Source organism: Cryptotermes secundus, unplaced genomic scaffold (assembly GCF_002891405.2).
Source record: "Cryptotermes secundus unplaced genomic scaffold, Csec_1.0 scaffold349, whole genome shotgun sequence".
Classification (NCBI taxonomy): Eukaryota; Metazoa; Arthropoda; class Insecta; order Blattodea; family Kalotermitidae; genus Cryptotermes; species Cryptotermes secundus.
In genome coordinates this window covers 234,217-259,375 of record NW_019739217.1, presented here as the reverse complement: position 1 = coordinate 259,375, position 25,159 = coordinate 234,217, and the positions used below count along the sequence as shown (strand labels likewise).

Genomic DNA, 25,159 nt, shown 5'->3' with positions numbered 1-25,159 from the left:
GCCATTTTATATATAACATTAAAATGAAACTCTGCATTCTTCCCACACAATGTATCTGTGTGTTCCGTATGGTTCTCACAATAAACAGCAACTGTTTCCCTAAACAGCATTAACCAATTTGGCTCTGTAATGGAGATGTGATGTGTTTTCCGTGAGGTACGGTCTGGAATTGTAAACATTGTTTAGATTAATTTTTAGATATTTTTGCACTTGTTAGGGTGACCCCAGGGAACCTCCTCTGCGTTCTCCAGTTGCCGGACCTCTCGCTATATGTTAGTGTGTATCCGGAAGCTTTTGCGAACGTCCATCTCCACGTAGGTTTTCTTGGTTCTCCTCCGTCTTTCCAAGCAAAAGCTGAGATGGTTCCCAAGTTCCTACTGCGTGCTTCTCATGCGGCCCATCCGACTTGAATTTATCGTAATTAAACCCTTCTGCTGTAAAGGATACTAAATTGTCTCTCCAAATTATTAAATTTACCTCCAAATTCTTCGGCCCTTATTTGCAGTGATTCACGTAACTTACTGTTTAATTTAATAAAAAAAATTGTTGTGAACACCCAGGCTAGTGAGGATTGCACCCGTCCTGAATAAACTCCATGCCCGAAACTGACGTAGCAGGGTATATTCTCCCTCTTTCCTTCTCACTCTTTCTCTCTCACTGTCTGAAGGATTTTATCGAAAGACCAAAGAGGCCCTGACCTCAAACCTCCACAGCCAGACATTATGTGTCAGTTTCCCCAGTAAATGGGTGCACACGATAGCACTATGCTACAAGCCGGAAGGTCGAGGTTTCGATTCCCTGTGAGGTCATTGGATTTTTCAATTCACCTAATCCTTCCAGCCGCTCTATGGCCCTGGGGTCATCTCAGCCTCTAACAGAAATGAGTACGAGGAATTTACCTGGGGGTCGACGCTTATGGCTGGCAACCTCACCGCCATCTGCGAGCCGATTTTCAAGAAAATGTGGGAGCCTCGACGTCTGAAAACTCTGTGGACCTCCACAGTCCTGTTACCTTTACTTACTTTTTATCCTAAGCTACTTTTTCATATTTAACAGGCGATTACACAAGTCACTTACACTTAGGCGGATCGCCGACAGCAGTACGCATGTACGCCGTGACATGAAGAGTGCTTTCATGTAGTCACATTAATTAAAGATGGGCCTAACTTTGTCTCAGAGTCTTCTGCTGTGAAACGGCTGTATCACTGCATTGCTAAAGTATTAAATGAACAAGTTTGTTTCAATGAATGATAATACAATTTTGTAAAGTTGTTGTTCTCTTGTGAGGCGACATTATGCAAGAATTGAAACAATTACAGTTCCATCCTATCTGAAATTCCTTAAAATAAGTTCAGAGATATTGTTCAGAAATCGCATAGCATGGAAATAGCTATTGTATCAGTCACATCATAAGAGGCAGAGGAGGCCTATCTGATTAACCCTATACACAACAGAGACTGCTGTATGCTGATCAGAGTGGGTTCGAATCTCATTCGAGGTGTCGATGTCTGTCCGCGTTTCTTCTGTGTTCATATTGTCCTGTGTAGGTAGCGGCCTTGCGGCGAGCTGATTCCGGATTAACTCTGATGGAAAGCAGGCCAGAGAACATAATACGAAAGCAAGAATAAGAAAAACACTGATTTTACAACTTACTTTAACACAATCATGCATTCTGCCCACTAAGTGTATTTATGTGTTCCGTATGTTTCTCACAATAAACAGCGACTGTTTCGCTAAACAGCATGAGCCAGTTGGGCTTTGTAACGAGACGTAATGTGTTTCCTGTGAGGTACGAACTGGATCTGTGTGTTCCGTATGGTTCTCACAATAAACAGCATTAACCGGTTGGGCTTTGCAGCGGTGACGTAATGTTTCCTGTGAGTTACGAACTGGATCTGTGTGTTCCGTATGGTTCTCACAATAAACAGCGACTGTTTTCCTGAAAATCTTTAACCGGTTGGGCTCTGTAGCGAAGCCGTAATGTTTCCTGTGTGTTCCGTATGGTTCTCACAACAAACAGCGACTGTTTCCCTAAACAGCGTTACCCGGTTGGGCTTTGCAGCGGTGACGTAATGTTTCCTGTGAGTTACGAACTGGATCTGTGTGTTCCGTATGGTTCTCACAATAAACAGCGACTGTTTTCCTGAAAATCTTTAACCGGTTGGGCTCTGTAGCGAAGCCGTAATGTTTCCTGTGTGTTCCGTATGGTTCTCACAACAAACAGCGACTGTTTCCCTAAACAGCGTTACCCGGTTGGGCTTTGCAGCGGTGACGTAATGTTTCCTGTGAGTTACGAACTGGATCTGTGTGTTCCGTATGGTTCTCACAATAAACAGCGACTGTTTTCCTGAAAATCTTTAACCGGTTGGGCTCTGTAGCGAAGCCGTAATGTTTCCTGTGTGTTCCGTATGGTTCTCACAACAAACAGCGACTGTTTCCCTAAACAGCGTTACCCGGTTGGGCTTTGCAGCGGTGACGTAATGTTTCCTGTGAGTTACGAACTGGATCTGTGTGTTCCGTATGGTTCTCACAATAAACAGCGACTGTTTTCCTGAAAATCTTTAACCGGTTGGGCTCTGTAGCGAAGCCGTAATGTTTCCTGTGTGTTCCGTATGGTTCTCACAACAAACAGCGACTGTTTCCCTAAACAGCGTTACCCGGTTGGGCTTTGCAGCGGTGACGTAATGTTTCCTGTGAGTTACGAACTGGATCTGTGTGTTCCGTATGGTTCTCACAATAAACAGCGACTGTTTTCCTGAAAATCTTTAACCGGTTGGGCTCTGTAGCGAAGCCGTAATGTTTCCTGTGTGTTCCGTATGGTTCTCACAACAAACAGCGACTGTTTCCCTAAACAGCGTTACCCGGTTGGGCTTTGTAGCGGAGACGTAATGTTTCCTGTGAGTTACGAACTGGATCTGTGTGTTCCGTATGGTTCTCACAACAAACAGCGACTGTTTCCCTAAAGAGGGTTAACCGGTTGGGCTCTGTAGCGAAGCCGTAATGTTTCCTGTGTGTTCCGTATGGTTCTCACAATAAACAGCGACTGTTTCCCTAAACAGAATTAACCGGTTGGGCTCTGTAGCGGAGACGAAGGAACTGGCTATATAAATATTATTTAGATCAACTTCAGACATAACGTTATAACGCCTACTGCGATTCTAGTAAGAATTAAACTGAGAGTGTTTGAGAGTAGTGTTTGCTGTGGATAAAGGTCAAGCTGCTTATAACATACAGGTAGAGCTGTCCCTGTAACAGGCCTTGGAGGCGCATAGGTTTGTGAGACATCGAGGCTCCCACATTTTCCAGACAATCGGCTAACAGATGGCGGTGAGGTTGTCAGCCTTACGCGCCGGCCGCCCTTTACCACCAGGAGGATTCCTGGTACTCATTTCTCTTAGAGGCTGAGTCGAACCCAGAGCCATAGTGCGGTCGGAAGGATTAGATCGATTAAAATTTCCAATGACCTCATCGGGAATTGAACCCGCAACCTTCCGGCTTGTAGCATTGTGCCTCAAACAACTGCGCCACCGCGTCCCTACCGTATATGTGTGTGTAGGCCTCTATAGTGATATGAAATCTGTACACATTTAGCCCTCCATTAGAAATTCTACTTGAGAAATATCGAGCAATATCACATAATTAGCCGATAAAATATTAAAAGAAATATGTTCTTAGAAATATGTATTCCAATCATTAATCCCAATGTAGGGGCCTTCTAATGTTAACAAACAAATTTATTGTTTTAGTCGCACGAGACTGAGTCCCTTGGTACTGTAATCCCAGACATGTACAGCCTCTGATGACAGAATAACTCTGAGAGGAAAACCGCGAATCAAGGAGAAAAAACCGTCTCTAATGTCACTATATCCATCACAGATCCTACCTAGATTACCTTGGGATTGATCCCGGGTCTTTAGGGCTGTGGTCCAAGGCACGGCTAACAAAATAGACGTATGTGGCCATCTTCAGGGATGTGATCTCGTGTAGTCTGGTAGATCGTTACACATGTATCGGAGGAACATGCACCTCCATTTTCATTATCGTGAAAATAGAGGCAGAATATTGCCCCGAAATATTTGTAATTATCTGCCTGAGTATATGATATATCCCTGAAGTCAGTAACCTTTACTATATATAATAAATGTATTTTGAAGTGAAAATATCAACACATGTTATAACGTTAATTCGACATAAGTTTAGAAATGCAATTTTAAAACCAAAAATAATTACTACAACATTTCATTTTGAACTGTGAGCACTATTTTAGCAATACTCTATCTGGCTGTCTTCCCGATTAGCGACACCACAATTCACAATAAAACTATTATTCATCTATACGTTTACCGGAAACCATCACCGCGCATGAGCACAAACACTTCCGTTGTCTCCAGACAATCTCTAATCGCCTTCGATGATTGCTTCAGATTCGGTAACGAATATTATTGAATTAAGCTTCCCGTTGGCCTGTGCCTGACGTCACGTCCACTAAATTGCACTAAACACGCTAAACACTAAGTAAATGAGTTATTCAATGACTTGTGGCTTGAGGCCGCGCAACAAAGGTTCAGCCAAAACAAGAACTGCCTGGGAAGGGGAGGTGCTTTGCCAACATCCCCTCCCTCACCGTTAAACCCCACCTCTAAGTCGCTACGCCCCGCCTCTTTTGGTAGCCAACAAGTTCAACATGTGTCGGAAATTAATGTGGTTATTAAGCCACAAGTTCGTCTAGATATTATTTAAGAATCCAGCCCGTACCTCACGGGAAACACATCACGTCTCCGCTAGAAAGCCCACCCGGTTAATGTTAAAGTAAAAGTAAAGATTTTTTTTTTTTGGTGGGGGTGGAGGTATAATTCCATATATTCTTGACCTCGGCACTAGATGGAAATGAGTGGTCAGCTCCACGCCCCTGCCGCTTCATCCCCTGGAACACCCACACGCAGCAACGGTAATATCTGTACTGTCCCTGTCTAGAGTTATATAAAAATGTAATGTAACGGTGAGACGACAACTTTCAAATTCAGAGTTTCTGGCTAAAATAGTGGCGAAATATCGAGAACCATTAATAGGTTTCATGAACGTATATTATGTAGTAGTTCATGAACGAGTGTGCAGTCATTTAGTTCAGTGTATCGTGTATATTCTGTGAGCATTGCTAATATTTTGATGTGAATGTATAAAGTGTAGTATGCCATATAAAGAAAACGGTTTATGACGGACGTCTTGAGGGTGTTATTGGTGGGAGATGACAGTAAACGTCGGTCTCGGCGCATCATTCGGTAACGTGTAGGACTGTAAAGGGATATGGGACAAGGAAGAAATTATTAGCACGAAAGATTACGTAAGAAATGACGAGAATTATGTACGAATTCTCGACGTGTGTTGCGTTAGTCTTCCTTAAGGAAGGAACTTGTGCTAAGGAGAAAAAGAGAACGAAAGAGGGAGAGGAGTAAAGGCAGGAAGAAGAGAAATGTGGGTATTAATGTATGAATTGAATGAACTTAGAAGCGAATTCGCAAGTAAATTAACTAACAAGAAACAAACAGCTTTGGCCTGACGCGCAGTCTGGCGGGGAAAGCAGTACTCACTGTTCGCCCGCTGCAAGGACTGTCCGTTCTTGCATTATGCTGCAAGCCGGAAGGTGGCAGGTTCGATTCCCGATTAGGTCAACAGATTTTTCAATTGACCTAATCCTTCCAGCCACACTATGGACCTGGGGTCGACTCAGCCTCTAACAGAAATGAGTACCTGGAATCTTCCTGGGGGTAAAGGGCGGCCGGCGCGTAAGGCTGACATCCTCACCGCCATCTGTGAGCCGATTGTCTAGATTCTAGAAAATATGGGAGCCTCGACGTCTCACAGCCCTGTGGGTGTCCACAGCCTGTTACAGGGATAGCTTTACCTTTTTTTCACTCCCCATTTTCGCAAATGTCGGTCGGCCAGGAGAACCACTTTCCTCAGTATACCAAGTACGATTTGAGGTTCTCACACCGGTGGTTATGAATATATAATCTGGGGATATAACGCTGTGTAGTCCAGTGAAAGCCTTTCTTGGCTTATTCCTCGATCCTGAAAATGGAGGCGATATGTTCCTCCGAAACGTCGGCTGACTTTCAACGGACTACAAGGCGTTATATTCCAGAATATAGCACTCTCTAAGTATCCATGTTTTTCCCAGTCACAAATGCCGAATCTCTTCAAGACATATACTAAAATTAGAATCACACATCCCTGCATACACGACCATAATATACATTGTATTTTGTGACGCCGTGAAGTCCGGTTGGAGAAGTCATCAGAATGAGCTGTTGAGGTGTCTGTGAGACGCATCGCATTCGCGCTGGATCTAGAGCCATAGAACAGGTAATGAACCGGCTGTTATGACAAGACCAATGACGCGCTCTCACAGCTGCGTCAGGCGCTGGGCACCTGTTGGCACTCTGTCACACACGCCACACGCTCCCAGCAAGTCACATCCGATATGAACATCTTCACAACAGAGGACCAAACTAATTTCTAAACTATTTATATTTTGACATGTAGACCCGTTGCTAGGGAACGACTCAGCAAACAAGCCAGCAACAAATAATCAACGATAGAGTAGACCAATTTCTAGGCAACGCCAGAAATACACGTACCAACAATAAGGGACATCCGTTGCTGGGTAACGGATGTGTCCTGTGCTGTGATCAAACCTGAGTCTATATAACGAGAAGCCAAGAACTCCTCTTAATTTCCTCCTGAATCAGGTTTTGATTTATTATAGTCGTTTCGAAAGTTCGTATCTGAACTGTGCCACATGTTCAAAACATGATGGTACATTAGTACAAATATTGTTTCTGGGCATTATCCATCATCCTGGCTTAATCTAAAAGACACCGTCCTGTTTATATTTCAAAACACAACGTTTCGGAGACTGAGTTATGTCTCCGTCTTTAAGTGAAACCTACTCAGTTGGGCCCAATCTATAGAGCCGCTCCCTATGGCCGGACACCTGTACCAGCACGAAGACTCTGAGTATTCAAGCCAAGCATAGCACAACCATCTGCGAGAGCTAAGACAGAACATTCAGTTATTAAAAATCTACACCTATGGGGTACCAGAGAACTATCACGATAGAAATCATCACTGGAGAGATAAAAAATACTTATCGTGGTACCAACACAAGAAAAACAAAATTTCCCACTCAATCTACACTAGACGGATTTGTAGTTTCTCGACTTCTTGTCACCTGAAGTATGTCACAATAGAAGCCAGTAAGTTTATAATGGTGACGTCACTAGCTGACTATGACGTAACCTCGATTATACAGTGCATGAAATATAGACGAGGGGCAAGCCATATAAATGACTCTCTGTTGCTGTGCATATGTCTTGGCTTTCCTTACGAAAACATTGGCGTGATGTGATTTACGGAACGCATGTTGCGACGCACGGCCTGCTGGGGAGCAAGTGAGAATCATCACCCGCGCTTTTGTATGCATCACAACGAAATTCCACAGATTCTACGGGGCTCGATTGTACCGTACTCGTTTATCGCTATATAATGAGCTCTAGTATGGCACAAGTAGCTGTTTTTCTTTCGAGATATTACCTCTACAATGTACAGCAGCTGAGACTTCAAACAAGAATTAAGAAATTAAAATTTACTTATGAAATTAGTGAAAATACTTGGAATGAGGATTTGAATTTCATTTTAATACTCTACCGAAACAGTTGCACAGCGCTTTAACAGCCGTTGCTACCGTACATATTGGTAACAGGACTGAGAAAGTCATATAGTATGAGGGGTAGGCCTTCTCGGCCCTTGCACCGCGACCTACAGTGGTCTATTTTGTTTAAGTCATATAGTATATTCACGTAGAAAACAGGAAACTATTTAACTAATAGCGTATTTACTTACTTACTCTCCATAATATGGAGCAATAGTTAGTTAGTTAGTTAGTTAGTTATTGGAGAGGGTGGGTTTCCCCATGAACTGAGACCTGTATTGTTCCATTGTGCTTCCCTCTATGATTTCTACCAGTCTCTATATCCTACCCGTACTGGTGCTTACCATCAGTCCCGCCCAGCCAGCGAGACCGGCTCTACTAGCTGAGAGGTATCTATAATGCTTCCCCCATCTACCAGAGGTATTAGAGACTGCTGTTGGGCGGGAAACGTCCGTTAATTTGGCTCAGTGACCTCCTTTGGAGATATGAGGTTCTTTTACGTGCCGTAAACACGGGACCCACGGCTTAAAGTCCCTCCCGGAGGACTTGTTCCCTGAATTTTTCCGTCCTTAAAAATTCGACGACCTCCGCCGGGTATTTGAACCCGCGTACTACGAGTCATGAGGTGGGAACGTTACCTCTAGACTACGGCGGCCGCTCTATGGAGCAATAAGTAAATTTGCTCTAAGTAGGCGTCTTGAGTAGAGAAGGCATCCACTGATGATACTCTGACAGGCCTGTAGAGGAATGGTGATGGTTTTAATCTTCCTCATCTGCGGGTTGCGGTAGGTCAGACTGTCACTGGCTCCTCAATCTTCTTACATTTGGTGGGCTGCTAATTTCTGCATCTAGTCTGTTATTGTGTCCGAGTATGCCTTGATGGTAGAGTCTTGACAGTCTATGTATTTCTTCTGTGACAAATGGGATTTGCAGATCAGTGTGGATAGTAACGTTGGAGACATATCAAGGCGCTTTAGTTACTGAGCGCAAGAATTTGAATTGAAGTCTATGAATTATTCTTGTGTTTGATGGTTTTGTACAGCCCAATAGCTGCATACCGTATGTCCATATGGGTTTTATTATACACTTGTATAGTAGAAGTTTGTTTCCTATGGATAGCTTGGATTTATGGCCCAAAAGCAAAGACATTTCTCGTAGTTTTAAGTTTAACTTCTGACGCTTTGTTTTGACGTGTTTCTGCCATGTCAATTTTTGGTCGAAGTATAATCCCAAGTATTTTACCTTGGTTTGGATCTGTATTTGCGGGCAAGTTATGCGTTTCGTGGCAAATGTAACTTGTACTGTAATTTTGAAGCCGCGAAAACAAAGTAGAACTGTTTATAGAATGTGAAAATGCAACTCTAAAAGTTCTATTGTTTATATAATCAATACTGCAGAATGATAACAACTTTAACATGCACGCCTTTCGTGGCACGTAAGGTTTGAAAATTATAGGCCACTGAAAATCCGACAAGAATTTACAATTGTTCTGTATATTTCGGAAATATGATACAAACTGCCGGTAACCAATCTATTATTGTGCTTCAGTATATCAGTAAAGCAACAGCACGTAGGGAAATTGCATTTTGTTTAGTTGCCGGACTTCTCGCTAGATGTCGGTGTGACAGTTGCGTGGCGTCTCTGCACTACGTGACGTCCAGATGTTTACGGTCGTTACGCTCATGCATCGTCTTCATATCTCTTCATGATATTCACAACATCCTCGTAGACAAGAGAATTGGCATCTTTGCCCCACATGAAGTCCAGGTGATTGAATGTCTTCAGAGGCACTCGAAAATTGCCGATCACGTTAGACAAGGCGCTGAAGACCTTATTTACGTTCTGTAACGAAAATAATTCAGTTCTTATTTATGTACGTGGTAACTCAGCAGTCCAAGGGCCAGTTACAAAGTAAAGAACAAAGCAGTTTATATCATCTGACTAATAAGACAGTAATAATAATAAAAACAAATATTATAATTAAGAAGAAGGAAAGAGACTATTAGGAAGACCAAGATATAGGTGGGTGGACAATATTAAGATGGATTTTAGAGAGATAGGATAGAGTGGTATAGATTGAATTGATGTAGCTCAGGATAGGGACCAGTATAGGGCTTTTGTGAATACGATAATGAACCTTCGGGTTCCATAAAATACTGGGAAGTTCTTGAGTAGCTGCACAACTGGCGGCTTCTCCAGAAGGGCTCAGCTCCATGGGTGAGAATAATAATAATAATAATAATGAGAAGAATAAGAAGAAGGTGACAATGATAATAATAATAATGTAATTCAAATCTTTCTTATTTATGTACTGAGCCAACAGCCCCAAGGCCAATTGCAGACACAGCACAGTGTAGGTAGAAGTAGTTGGAANCTGCTTTCGCTCGTTCGGAAGCCGGGATCGTGGGTTCGAATCCCACACAATGCATGGATATTTGGTGTATGTGTTTATTCTCTCTTTGTGTTGTCCTGTGTTTAGGTAGAGGCCTTGAGACGAGCTGATCACCCACCCAAGGAGTCCCACCTTCTGTAAAATGATCATGAAACTGAAAAATCAGAGGTCAGGGCCCAAGGGGGCTGTAGCGCCAGTGAAAGAAAGTAACACTTAGGTAGTAGTTTAGAGGTGATATAGGATATGCTGATGTGCTGCGGTTTAGCTAATTGTGGTTTAATTAAGTTACATTGAACCTGTAAATCATAGTGCGACATTTCCACCGGGATTTGATGGTAGCGACTCCTCATTTGTGTTATGTGTGAATCCCAGAGCGAGAGGAAGAATGTAGCACTGTTGTTCAAAAATGAATTTAAGCCTCAGACCCCGATACTTGTCACGACCTCGAGGTACCACAGCACAGCCATGAGAGTCTTAGTAGAAACATACGGACGACTATCTGCCAACGCTGTTTCGAGGCGGACAGCGCTGAGCGTTAACAAGAGGATCATCAAATCCCCCGGAATTGTAAGATAACCTAGAGAACTACAATAAACAGTCTTACGTATATGGGTGCAAGCTTGTCGTTATCACTGTGGAACATGGCGACAGGCGTTGTCACGTGACTCATGTTGTAGCGCGGAGGCGACGGCTGTCCGTAAAGTTCCATGTTCTTCTCTGTGCCGAAGTCGAACTGGCAGAATTCGCCTGTAAAATATTACGTCACGAGTTAACCTGAGGCCACATGACAACACCGTTAGTTTACCGTAAAATTAGGGGACGTCAGGCAGATGGACACGGGGCAAAGCGACGCTGTCTGCACACCGACGGATTTCTAACGTCCATTCGCTGCTCGGTTTCGTATATGAAAGGTTTATAACTATCTTCATATTGTCACGTGTTTGTGACTATACACGGAGTTTGGATTGCTAATTGGATTTTTGGAGTCTTACAGACCGTTAACTACAATTATTTATAGTTCTCACTAATTTACACACGCTAGAATTCACTACAGTACCCACTGAGACTTCTCAGTCTCCTGTTTCGTCATCGGTTGTCGCCTGTTAACGGCTCCCAGCGCCGTATATTCCTCAGTTTCCATATTCCAGGCTCCTGTCCTCGCTGGTTGGTCAAGGTCAGAACCAGAGTTACGTTACCTCTGGCTGTTTACAGTCAATCAGTTCGTCTTGGCGCCAAGACCCTTGAGACTCACGACCAGAAATTTTTCCCAACTGAACCCTTGCGGTAATAGTCCTTATGTAACATCCTCTCTCACGAGAAGATTGGTTTGTCTCTTATGAATACGCTTGGCCTTTCGTCAAGTGTATATTTCGCACATATAGCTCCATATAGCTCGTTATTGAAACTTCTTCCTTTTGTCAGTACGGGCTTTACAGAGCAGATCATGCGTAACTTACATATCTTATGGTACAAGGGAGCTTAGTCATTTGAACGGTCGTAAGCTTGATCACCGCCGAGTTTAAGCCTCGAAAATTTCCTGTGGTTGGCAGAACTTTCTTTTGCATGCGCTGCAATTTTAGGAGGTAGGTGCTTGCCCCTAATTCCCAGGCGGGACAAGCGTAAGTCATTACTGATCTGGTCAGTGCCTTATGGAGGTTCAGTTTAATGTTGGCACTTAAACTCTCTCTTTTGTGAAGTTCTAAACACGGCTGACTAACAGGAACTACACACGAAAGGAACGTAATAAGAATGCAGCAAATTGAAAATAACGCGGAGAGAAGAAAGAGTGTTCATTCCCAAACAAATAAATTTTAGTGCGAACGACGATATGTAACAGCTTGGGATGTTCGAAATGGTGCAGTGCAGTAGTTTCAACTGGTGTACATAGGCCTGAACATAGCCTTATAAACCCAAAACATGTTGAAATCGAGGAGGATCTTGAACGATTTGGGGTTGCGTTATGTCAGGTCAGCTAGTGGGGGCTTTGACGTACCTGACAGCGCTCCCTGCGCGTAGTGTATGACTTCTCTGGAGGAGCCTCCTGCCGGCGTGTGGGCCAGCATCACCACCAGTCGCTCCTGTCAACGAGAATACATCGAGTAGGCAACCTTATGGAACAGACTGTTACACATGCTCACGCTGGTTCGCTCGCGGATTTCTTCTTGTATTCTACCCTGAAGATGGAGGTGATATGTTCTCAGAAACGTCGGTTAACACAATATATACACGGCGCCACATCCCAGAAGACTGCTTTCTTCAACTTCAGTTCTCATTTTCTACGCTGAAATTTGCGTGGCATAATTATCTGACGCGCTATCTGCTTTTCTTTATGTATCTCCAGAGATACTGTAGGTCGCAAAATATGTGAGAACTGCGAAACCGGCCTCTGGTATACACGATAATGAACGTTAATATATTTTGGATGTGACGTTATGTACTGGTACCTCCATCATCAAGGTGGAAATATAGGCAGAGTCTGAAAAAATTGTGTGGGTATGGCAGACAGGAATGCACAGGGCTTCTGAGCGAACCAACAGAGGTAGATGGAACGGGGTGAGGAATATTGACCCTTAGAAGAGTCATTTTTCCCAGAGCAGGGTGACCGGGAAAAATATCTGAACGAAACCATAGGTATAAGGCCCACAATACAGTGAAGCTCACAAATTCGAATTTCGCCAATTCTGAATTCGCGATACTTTCTGTTCATTACGACCTTGATGATTGTCACATTGCCGCGACAAGCGACTGCAAACTACAGCTATAGCCTCACGCCAAGCGTCGAGGTCATTCAGAGGAGATGTAAATCGGTCGCGAGAGAGCAGATGAGCAGAGACCAAACAAAAACCAGTTATGTGGGCTACTTAAAATTTTTTTAAGACTGCTGTCAAAACTTACATTCTTTTATATTTTATGACGAGTAGATTTATTTTATGACAAAAATTTTATTGCATAAAAAGACACGCGTGAAGTCCCCATTTTATAACATTTTTTAACATATTTTCAGTAGAATTTTTATAATTCAGACTTTCTGACTATTTTGGACAAGGATTCGATCCAAAATAGTCTGAATTACTGTGGTATTGCTGTGTTGACATCAATTCAACAGAATGCTTGAGTATAAATATTGTATCCTGTAACGCTATGCATGTACCAGGCCGCGGAGGCCCATAGGATCGTGTGAGACGTCGAGGCTCCCACCTTTCCTAGAAAATCTGCTCACATATTGCGGTGAGGTTGTGAGGCTTAAGCTCTGGCCGCCCTTTACCCCCACGATGAATCCTGGTTCTCATTTCTCTTAGAGGCTGAGTCGAACCCAGGGCCATAGTGCGGCTGGAAGGATTAGGTCAACTAAAAAATCCAACTGTCTCATCGGGACCCGCGACCTTACGGTTAGCAGCATAGCGCCTCAGCCAACTACCCGTGAAGTTCTTAGCAGAAAACATTACTACAGTCCTGCTCTTGTACAAATGCTGAATGCACCCTGAGGATGCAAGCCGAGTGCTGGAGAAGCCACACCGCTGGACCGCGTGAATGAAACTGGGTACGAACCCTGTCCAGTTGAGTGCTCTTCCCAACGATGGAGAATATGAAGCCGACGCAGAGAGAGTTCGTGAAGACGCTGGCCTTGCACGCGGCGATGCTAATCGGATTGAGGACACCGTCCTGAGGCAGGAACTCGTTAAGCCCAATGACCTTGAACAGCTTCTGCAAACCGAGAAATGTAGAATTTGGTGGTGAGTTTGGGGCACTGGGCTCTATGAGCCTATAAACATTGTGAGATATTCTATGATATGACACTTCAAACGTCTCATGATGCAATTTTTTATTAAAAGATCATGTATATACAAAAATGGCCTAAACAAAGCCCATCCGGCCCTCTATAAAAAGGTAAAGCTATTCCTGTAACAGGCAGTGAAGTTCCATAGGGTTGTGAGACGTCGAGGTTCCCACATTTTCTAGAAAATAGGCTCACAGATGGCGGTGAGGTTGTCAGATTTACGCGCCGTCCGCCCGTTACGCCCCAGGAATATTCCTGGTACTCATTTCTGTTAGAGGCTGAGTGGACCCTAGGGACATAGAGCTGCTGGAAGGATTAGGTCGATTGAAGAATCCAGTGACCTCTTCGGGACTCGAATACGCGACCTTCCGGCTTGTAGCATAGTACCTCAACCAACTACGCCACCCCGTACCCCTCGGACCCTTTGTAACATTGTCTCATGAAGCTCATGAACGTCTTATTCTATCACAGCGGTCGTCCGGCGATTTTGAATATCTCTCTTAAATTAACTCTGTACTATTAATATTTTGTACATTTGCCTCTTTTTCTTTTGTAATAAATGTAGAAATTTTGCTTATGAAGTAAAGACACCTTGTACGGTTCTTTTTTCCTCTAGCCTCAAGAGATCCGTAACTGACATAAGGTGTGTTCTCCATCACAGCGCCATCTGCGAACCACTGATTTTGGAGCCCCGTTTCGTCAAATTATTTACGAAAAAAGAACTCACAAACCGACACTGCAGTTGCACTTTCAGAATAGCAACATAACCAGTCTTCTTGATAGAGGCATTGCCACTCACAGGACACAAGTTTCCACTGAAGTTACTCATAAAAAGTGAAAAATTATACAAATTTCATTAAATATTTTTAATTATGCTATGTCCCTAATTTTCTTGTATTTATTATATCAACTACAGGGCAAGAACTGCCACCACACCTGTAAACAGAAAGACATGTATATATTTTCTTTAATTAGCTTGTGTAATCCTCTGTATTCTGTTTATTGGCAGTTCACGAGCCGCCACTGCATTTACCTCCAGGAACATTTCGGCCATTGTCTGCACGAAGTGGATAACTGGGTTCTTTGAGGGTGTAAAAAACGCCACTGGTGCGAAGGCGAGCATGGCATATATCTTCTCATTGTATTCTGGTCTCTGTGACATCATCACGAAGAACATGGTAGTACCCATGGAGTGGCCGATATAGTAGAGTTTCTTCTGACCGGTCATCGCCAAGATGTGATCTATCTCGGCAGGGACGTCGTGAGTTCCCATTTCGTGCCAGCTGTAACACGAAAACCAGGGATAGTTGTATCGGCGCATCACGAGATGACAGGGAAGTTCTCTTCATTGACGCTATGAAACGGTAGGCGATTTCAAGTAAAAAAAATGTCGTTCGAGACAGAGACGTTAAACAAGAAGGGGTTTACTGACTGACTGACTGACTGACTGACTGACTGACTGACTGGCTTAGTTTGAGCTGATCGTTATTCAGAAATTTCTGAACATATTCTGCTTTATGAAACCCGAAGGTTCATTGCAGGATTGACATTACTTGGCCAGCTGAATCCAATCCACTTACAAAAAAGTTAAAACTATCCCTGTAACAGGCCGTGGAGGCCCATAGGATTGTGAGACGTCGAGGCTCCCACATTCTCTAGACGATTGGATCACAGATGGCGATGAGGTTGTCAGTCTTATGCACCGACCGCCCTTTACCCCCAGGAAGATTCCTGCTACTCAATTCTGTTAGAGGCTGAGTTAACCCCAGGGCTTGAAAAATTAGGTCAATTGGAAAATCCAATAACCTCATCGGGAAACGAACCCGCGACACCCCGACTTATTTGAGATCTCTCTCACTGATGAAGAGTACTATCATCTGTGATATAACGCAGTGTAATCAGCCAGCGGCAGTTCGTGACCGAGATATGTCGGTTGTAGCGGAGAGTTAGGGCCATATAAATCAGCAAATAAGGAGCCGGTGTAGCGACAGGTTACGGACTGGACAACAGAGGGGTCGGAGTTCGAGTCCCGGCAGTCTCAGGAATTTTCTCCTCTCCACGTCATCCAGACCGACTCTGGGCCCACCCAGTCTCTTATCCAATGGGTACCGGGGGGGGGGGCTTTCTCCGGGGGGAAAGTGACCGGGGCGTGAAGGTGTCCACTCATTTCCAATTATTGCCAAAGTCAACAAAATGTGGATCATGGCGTAGTGCTTAATTAGTTAAGCAAAATGACAACTTTAAATTTACCTGCTGTTCTTCCCCGGAGGTACAGCGGCCGGAACGTGAAGTTCACCAAACACTTCCATCCAGTGCCGGGGTAAAGTAAAATAGGGCTATACACTTAACAGTTATTCTACTATTGGCTCAAATAATTCGAGCTGGTTTATTATTATTATTATTATAGTCATCATCATCATCATCATCATCTTCATAATCATTATTATTAGCAGACCACAGTGGCCGCCCGGTCTGAGGCAAAATCTGCTTTCGCTCGCTCAAACACCGGAACCCTGGGTTCGAATCCCAGTCAAGGCATGGATGTCTGTGTGTGTTTATTTTGTATTTGTGCTGTCCTGTGTGCAGGTAGCGGCATTGAGACGGGCTGATCTCCCGTCGCAGGAGTCCTGCCGACTGTGTGTACGCTTAAGAAACCGAAAAAGCGGGCAAAGTCCAACAAAAGGACTGTAGAGACATAGAAAAATTATTATTATTATTATTATTATTATTATTATTATTATTATTATTATTATTAATGTTACTGTTACCTGTACTGCCAAAACTTGGGGTCGGATGGGTTGAGAGACACGTGCTTCCTGGAGTATGTGTTGCCCCGAGCGTTTGCCAGCCACACGTCGTACCCGGCGTCGGCAAGGATGAACCCTGTGGGAGAGATCGCGCACGCGTACAGACGCTGTCCGCATGTAAGGAGCCACAGCGGGTCACTCTGCTACTGGGACCGGGATAGAGCAGTCGGTAGTCCCGGTAGGGTAAATTACTCGTATTTTCTCTTCTCCACGTCGTCCAGACCGGCTCTGGGGTCCACACAGCCTCCTATCCAATGGGAACCGGGGGCCCCTTCCCCGGCGTTAAAGCGGCTGGGGCGTGAAGCTGACCACTCATTTCCAATTATTGCAGAGGTCAAGAAAATTTTGGTCACGGAGTAGTCCTTAATTAGTTAAGCACAGTGACAACTTGAACTTGCTTTCTTTTCGTAAACGAATTTTCCACCGCGTGAGGCGCTCACAGCGGTCGTTATGACGCCGTGTGGTCTTGTGGTCTGATAAGCACAGAAATGTTGTCACATTCCAGAAGAGGAAACTTCTCTTATCTGTCTGTGCTGATTTACTGTATTTACTCAAGAAGTCCCCTGCTCAATATTTCGAGATAATTAAGAATAATAACAGTTTGCAGACACCTTATCCGCACCTGTAACATGACCTAACCTAACCCATCTTGCCGGAAGGTGGCGGTTTCGATTCCTGATGTCATTTGATTTTTCAATTGACCTAATTCTTCCAGCCGCACTATGACCCTGAGGTTGACTCAGCCTCTAACAGAAATAGGCACCGGGAATATTCCTGGGGGCTAAAGGGCGACCGGCCGGCGCGTAAGGTTGACAACCTCACCGTCATCTGTGAGCCGATTGTCTAGACAAGTGCGATCCTCGACGTCTCACAGGCGTACGGGGCTCCCCCATATCCTGTTACATGGATAGCGTGACACATGACGTAGATCTGTGACATTGAAAGCATCAACGATTCTCTCACTAGCTGAAGGGACACGTCATATAGTCATACGTTTATTAGGGAGTACTGAATGGGAAAGGATATGGAAGGAGATGTTTTCACATAACTTTAGATATTATGCCAGAATCTTCCTGGAGAGACTGAGAAAAACCTTGAGAATCATTATGCAGACTGGCCGATACGTGGACCCGAGGTATGAGACAAATATCTTTCGAACATTTGTCTGTGGTGATATATATATAAGGGAGGAAGTAGGGAATAAATAAACAGAGAGAGAGAGGTCAGACAGAGGTCATGTGAATGACGTACCGAGGGACTTGTCTGGGCCCAAGACGACCCAATCGAAGGAGCTGCAGAGAAAGGCATGGTGAAGCAGCACGGCTGGTCTTGGCGAAGCCGTTGTTTCCGGCCTCCCGTGAGGAATTCGATGGAGCTCCAAAATGTATCCCTCCTGAGTCTGGACACTGTGCCTTTGGACTGGGTACCCGTACTTGGCGATCAGCTCTGGCTGAAAATACATGTATTCATGGAGCAGCGATATTCTTAAGAAGAGTCGAGGCACGAAATTTCTCACCGTTTTTAAAGCCCAATTGCTTTCACAAGAATCGTGCACTAAGGCCACGTGAGCCAAACATAACAGCATCACGTTCTGTTGCTTCGAGCTTAGTTCTAATTTTAATCCCTAGGGGCCTTCCAAGTCGCCTCTGTCAATCACGTTTTACGACTGGAGTTTTCTACGCATGTCTCATCCGTTTTATGGCTGCTGCAAAATCTCCACTCCCTTATAACACCTATTTGAGCGATGTAATTTTGTATGCTAAGTAAAAAATTATGTTTGAACTCATCACTAGATTTTTTTTTTCAGTATCACTTTAATTTTTCTCTCTTGAATTCAAATATTCTCTTCAACACTCTGTTCTCATACACAACTCAGTCTGTGTTATTTCCTTAGGACAAAGAACTAAGTTTCTCACGTATGAAATGCATAAGAATTTATAACTTCATACTTTTAATTGTTTAGGTTTTGAGGGGAAATTCGAAATAGGACGACAGCTAAAGTTCCCCGAATCCAACTTCATCTGAAATTGTCATGACAGAACGTTCATCCTATTTCTGTTTATCTTTTAAATCAGAATGGTCCTGAGGATGGAAACAGATCCACTTTCCGAAACGTTGTGTTCTTTATAATACAAGTCGACGAAGAAAATCCAGAACACAGTAATTCCGAATCCAAGTTACATATTATTGGTATCCGTAAATGAAGCGAGAAATATTCGCCTCTTTATTTACGATAACAATAAAAGTGACCACGGTGTTGTGAGACCGACCTGGAAAGATGAAAGTTCTATATCCTTACCGAGGTGAGATAGATATCTGCGTCATTGTCGTCAGACATTTGTGAGGATGCGTTCCTGTGGCTGCCTGGCCAGCTCAGAATCAGCAGTGCAAGTGTCAGAAGGCTGTGCATTGTAACTGCAACCTGCCGCACAGAAATAAGCAGAAGTGCTGTTAGTAGACCTGATACCACAGGCCAATGTTCTCTGAGCAATCAGATGTTACTGCTGCGAGTATGAAACACAAATAAGCCGACGACATATTTACTAAGGAAACACCAGGGACCACCTTCCCCATCTTCTTCACTTATCGCACTGCTGGCTGGATGTAAGTATGCAATCGGGAGGTTCCTGCACCGACCCTCTCGACGGTTTTCTTGATTTTGCTCCGCCCTCAAGTAAATGCTGAGATGGCAATGAAATTCCGAAATGTCGAATGTCTTAAATTTGAAAATACGTTCACATTCATGTTTCTGAAACTTCACCATTTTGTACATATTTTTGCAGATGTACAGCAAAAGCATGAAACTTCAGAAATTACCCAAAGCCCCGAATCGCATGAATCACTTCGACATTTTTAATTTCTCAGAAGTATTCAAATCTTTAAATATGTTTGGGGCTATTTTTATATTTTGAAGTTTTGGAAGAATTTTAGGTCTTTCAAAATTGTTAACAGTCCTCTAAATTTTTTCAAATTTTCGCAAATTTTAAATGTCCTGGTAACGTTCTCAAGTTTCCGAATCTTTGGAATTTCATAATTTTTTCAATATATGGAAACGTTAACCGTTTTACAATTTTCAGAGACTTTGTAATTTTTGGGCAATTCTTTAAGATACTTAAATATTCTAAGTGTTACAAAATTATTACAATTTCCGAGAGTTTTGAATATTTCTAATGGTTGAAAGTTTCTGAAACGTTAATTCCCATGTTCACAGCTCCTTATATGTTCGAAATATTGTTAAATAACGATATATTACAAAATATACGACGTTTTTGAACTTTGATCATTTTCAACTTCCGGTGAAATTGGATTATTTTAGGTTCAGATATTTTACCATAGACGATATTACTTAAATTATAAAAATTAGAATATACAAATTATAATTTTGAATGTAGTTTTGTATGGGGAAGGAACTTGGTCTCTGACATTAAGGGAGGAACATAGACTGAGGGTGTTTGAGAACAGGGTGTTGAGGAGAATATTTGGACCGAAGAGAAATGAAGTGACAGGATGTTGGAGAAAACTGCACAATGAGGAGCTTCATAACTCGTACTCTTCTCCAAGTATAATTAGAATGATAAAGTCAAGGAGGATGAGGTGGGCAGGGCATGTAGCACGAATGGGGGAGACGAGGAATGCATATACGGTATTGGTGGGAAAGCCAGAAGGAAAGAGACCACAGGAAAGACAACGCGTAAGTGGGTGGACAATACTAAAATGGATATTAGAGAGATAGAATAGAATTATATGGATTGGATTGATCTGGCTTAGAAAAGAGACCAGTGGGAGGTTCTTGTGAACAGGTAATGAACTTTCGGGTTCCGTTAAATGCTGAGAAGTTCTAGAGCAGCTGCACAACTGGCAGGTTCTAAAGAAGTGCTCAGCCCCATGAGTGGCTGAGTGACATTACTTTAATTTCGCTCATCAAAACACTAAGCACCCACTTAAATATTTGAACGGAGTTCAAGCAGATTTGGGGAAATGTTAGGTTAGGTTATGTCAGGTCAGGTTAGTTTAAGCTACGTTTGATTGGTATTACCGACCACTGCTCGCCCAAACGTGCCATAGATTTCAGCATCCAACAGCGCATTCTAGTGCGTATTAGTTCATAGCTTCGTAACTTTGGAATGATGATTAGGTTGGCTCATGAGACAACAGCGCATCGACCTGAGCATACCGCAAACCTTGGGAATATGGGGTTCATTTAGGTTACTAATTCAATTACGCATCAATCTGGACATGAACCTATGCATGACGTTGCCTGATTAGGTTAAGCTGGCGCATCCGTCCACTGTGCATTTGCGTTCGCATTCGGGCATAGCACACTAAGGTTGGTTTACTTTAGGATACGACAGGTTAGGTAACTATTAGACTACTGCGCATGTTCTTGCTCTTGCGTTTGCGCATTCTGTCAGAGCTTAGTTAGACTGGGGTTTGGCTAGTTTAGGCTGCTCGTATTGTAGGCTATTTAACGGACTTTTCAGTAATGAGACACAGAGTCGGATGGTAGGACGGTAGGTGGATGATAAAGCTGGAGTCCTTGCTTAACCGAAATATTATCTGCCATTTTCCTGGAGGAATTGAGGAAGTCGGTGTCCCGGCCGAGATTAGAACCGAGCCCCTCTCTAATACAAATCTGGACAGTTACCCCTAGACCAACCTACTTGGTCATTTAGGTTATGTTAGGGTATTGCAGCTCAGTCTGTAGCTTCGAACCACTGACCATCGCAATCCGGAGAGCCATTTGGCGTCTTAATGCTTCGCAAAATCTCCGATTTATGAAATTTTCGAAAATATCCATACTATATATATTTCTTCAAACTTTCAATTTTGTTAAAGTTCCGATGGAGAATATATATATTGTAACGTGGATGGACACAGCGTTGCTAGGTAACTGACCGCGAAACACCTCGCGACCGAATACACGCAAGGCAACAAGTTTAATGCCGCGTTTTTTATGGAGTGCGTGCCGCGACCGTTGCTATACAATCGGTCGGTAAACACGTTCCAACAATATAGGGTGTTTTCTTTGTGGTCCGCGAGAGGCCTATGTAAGGGGATTCAATGCACGGCTTGGCAGCGAGGGGAGGGATTGACTAGTCGGCCAAGTCAGGTACTGTGTTGTTTTCGCCGTTCTAGGGTGTGCTGTGCCGCGTAATTTATACTTCCTGTGTCTGTGACGTTGATGTGGGCGTGTTCTGATGTATTATGAGGTCGAACATGTTACGTTGGCTATTACTTTCTTTTGTGAGTTCTTGTTCTTCTATCAGTTTATTTACATTCATGATGCCTCTTTTTTTTTTTTTTGGCTTTTTCAATCATTTCCATGATTACTGTCATCGGCCCGTACTGATGGTGTTTATTTAGTACGTGTTGGGCAAATGCCGATTCGTCCTTGTTTAGTCTTATGTTTCTTATGTGTTCTTTGTATCTTGTTAGATTTCTACCACTTTGGCCGATGTATACTTTTTGGCAATTTTGGCATGTTATTTCCTATATCCCACTTTGTTCGTAGGGGTTTAGTTCTCGTTTTTCATTTATTAGTTTACCTATTGTGTTGGCTGTTTTGAAGGCTATCTTTATGTTAGTGTTTTTGAATAGTTTTGTGATTTTTCGTATGTAATTTCTTGTATAAGTAGAAGTGACCCATTTTGTTCCTTTTCGTCTTTATTATCCGGGTTACGCATTTTTCACTTAAGTTTGTTATATAGATGAGTGATGTCTTCCTTTCTATAGCCATTATTTAGTGTTATATTAATAATAGTATTTAATTCTTTGTTTTTAGCATTTTCCTCAAGGGGTAGTGTAAGAAGTCTGTGTATCCAATTTTTATATGCTGGCAATCTTTGTTCTTTAGGGTGGCATGATTTATTATTTATTGTTATGTCTGTCGTTGTGGGTTTTCTGTATATTTCCATTTCTATTTGTCCGTGTCTATTAAATATATTTAAGTGCAGGTAAGCTAAATTTTTTAAACACTTTAAAAGTTTTAATACCAGGAAGGCTGCTGTGATTGTGAAAGGTTGAATATTGTTGAACCGTTACCTACCCGGACTGTAACCAGTCCGAAATTTCAGGAGAGGGAAAGGGGGAGGAGTTCATTCACTTGTTGTTGTGGGAAATACACGCACGAATCGAGAGCTATGCTGACTGAGTTTAACAATTACTATAACGTAATAAAGAAATAGATATACATTTAACAATAATAAAGGAAATAAAACATATGAAGTGAATACCAGAAATAATATTACAAGAAACCTAGCATGACCCACTCCGGTCATTCAAGCCAATACCTTATTCATGGGACACCGCCCATTTCACTGACCATTTAATTTCACAAACCAAGGAAAGAAAAAAATAACAATACTCACATGTGTATATATACTCACAGGGTACCCATACGTACATATTTTTATAAAACACCTTTGCCTCGCCATTGCTCCATAGCTCGGCAAAGGGGCCCTCTCCCGGGACACACAGAGCTGACTTCCAAAAATAAATCTAATTTTGAAAAAGAAAAGAAATCAAAGAGAAATTTCTAAGAGCTGGGACAACCACCCTGCACGACCGCCACCCAGGGAAAGAGAGCGATCGTTCGTGTCATCTTGCCACGACAAGAAGAGGAGGAAGGAAAAAAGAGGGGGAGGGTCACGTGACATCATTGAAAAGAACTTTACAAGAAATATATGAGCATTGGCTGTGGTTGACTGCAATTCCACGACGCCTTTCACGGGTCGAACCCTTCGAATCGTCTTCAGACGGTTCATTGTGTACATTGTGTATTCCAGGCATTATATGTGTATGTAATTTAGCACTCAGAACACCTATTGTGATTGTGGTTTCCGAATAAGTATTGATGTTCCCTCTGAAGATGATCCGTAAGTGTGTGTGTGTCTCTCTCTTTCTCTCTCAAATCTCAGTTCTGAGACAGTAAAATATGGTCGCGAGTCCCAAGGGACTCGGACCCGAGAAAGACTGCGCTGGCAAGAACCAGCAGCATATACAAAAGACAGACCCGTCACCTCGTCAGAGAAGGCGCCCCACAGAAACAAGACCGTAACTGTCAAACGATAATAATTAATATCTGGCCATGAGCCCCAAATGGGGCTCGACACCAAGACTTACTGACTGACTGATCGTCAGTCGCAATGTAACTCTGACTGTGACTCTGACTCTGGCTTGGCAGCGTTGCCTAACAACGCCTCTGTAACCACTGCGATTGCGCAACAGAGGGCAAGCTGCGTTTGCCGCTTCTCCAATTGATGGTTCTTAGGAGGCGGGGCGAATACCTCCACCGTGACCCTGCGAGTCGTAGGAGGCGACGATAAGGGAAATCTCAATTCTGAGAGAGTAAAATATGGTCGCGAGTCCCAAGGGACTCGGACCCGAGAAAGACTGCGCTGGCAAGGGCAAGCAGCATTTACAAGACAGACCCGTCCTCTCGTCAGAGAAGGCGCCCCACAGAAACAAGACCGTAACTGTCAAACGGTAATAATTAATATCTGCTCATGTGCCCCAAATGAGGCTCGACACCAAGATTTACTGACTGACTGACTGACTGACCATCAGTGGCAATGTGACTTTGAGTTTGACTTCGATTTTGAAGCCAGACACCGAAAATATAAGAGGCTTAAACTTGGCAGTGGTAAAGCGTATGACCGTTCAAATGACTAAGTTTTCATTGTGGCATAAGATCTGTAAGTTAGGCATGATCTGCTCTGTAAAGCCTGTACTGACAGAAGACTTGTGCGCAAAGCAAAAGGAAGAGTTTTTGATAACATATTATATGTGCGAAATATACACTTGATGAAAGTAGAATGTATTCATGTATTCATCTTCTCGTCAGAGAGAATGTTACATAAGGACTACCGCAAGGGTTCAGTTGGAAAAAAAAATCTATGGTCGTGGGCCTCAAGGGGCGTGGCTTCAAGACGAACTGATTGGCGGTAAACCGCCAGTCGTAAAGTAACTCTGAGTCTGACAAACGATTAGTAGAGGCTGTAACAGGCTGAGAAAGTTAGTGTGGGTTCTAGCGATTTGTGTGGAGTTATACTCACTTGTAATTCCGAGTTGTAAGGGCGAGGGCACACCAAGGAAACTGGCAACCGCAACGCAACCGCAATTTCCTAGAATTGTTATCAGCCTGAGTTGAACACGTGTTACTGAACGAAGCAGCGCAATTTGAGGAAACGGCAACGCAACTCACGGAAAGACTGACAAATTAAATTTCCAGGCAATAGAGCGTGGCAGTCTTCTCACAATTGCGTTGCTATTCTGTAACGCCCTTCAGTGATTCGTTTGTTTGTTAAGGTGGGCAACGAAGCTGCTAATTTTGTTTTGTGCAGTTAATTGAGAAAGAGCCTGCTATATATATGACAAACGCCACCCAGACTATGCTAGGCGAGACAACATACATTCGGCTAGGGAAAGAATTTCTCATGAGACGGAGTCTTGATCCAGGTTAAGTTCTTTCG

The 25,159-nt window shown here is 43.2% G+C and overlaps 2 protein-coding genes across 9 annotated transcripts in view; both read right to left on the bottom strand.

The window, feature by feature from the left end:
- LOC111871708 (paired mesoderm homeobox protein 2-like) overlaps positions 1-4,556 on the bottom strand; it is a 31,067-nt gene extending 26,511 nt beyond the window's left edge. The window contains exon 1 of the mRNA XM_023864982.2: positions 4,345-4,556. The gene's annotated coding sequence lies outside the window, so the exon portion shown is untranslated. The remainder of the gene's footprint in view (positions 1-4,344) is intronic.
- Positions 4,557-9,186: 4,630 nt separating this feature from the next.
- LOC111871711 (lipase 3) overlaps positions 9,187-25,159 on the bottom strand; it is a 41,262-nt gene continuing 25,289 nt past the window's right edge. For 6 of the 8 annotated variants that reach the window (XM_023864988.2, XM_023864990.2, XM_023864987.2 and 3 more), the window contains exons 2-9: positions 18,988-19,110; positions 17,940-18,138; positions 16,650-16,764; positions 14,915-15,164; positions 13,653-13,808; positions 12,097-12,181; positions 10,708-10,850; positions 9,187-9,553 (exon numbers count right to left, since the gene is read on the bottom strand). In XM_023864988.2, the coding sequence (XP_023720756.1) occupies positions 9,392-9,553; positions 10,708-10,850; positions 12,097-12,181; positions 13,653-13,808; positions 14,915-15,164; positions 16,650-16,764; positions 17,940-18,138; positions 18,988-19,098 (1,221 nt within the window). In that variant the 5' untranslated portion in view covers positions 19,099-19,110 and the 3' untranslated portion in view covers positions 9,187-9,391. Of the gene's footprint in view, positions 9,554-10,707; positions 10,851-12,096; positions 12,182-13,652; positions 13,809-14,914; positions 15,165-16,649; positions 16,765-17,939; positions 18,139-18,987; positions 19,111-23,056; positions 23,142-24,742; positions 24,765-25,159 lie in introns of those variants that run through there. The other 2 variants (XM_023864992.1, XM_023864995.2) reach the window with 2 other exon arrangements.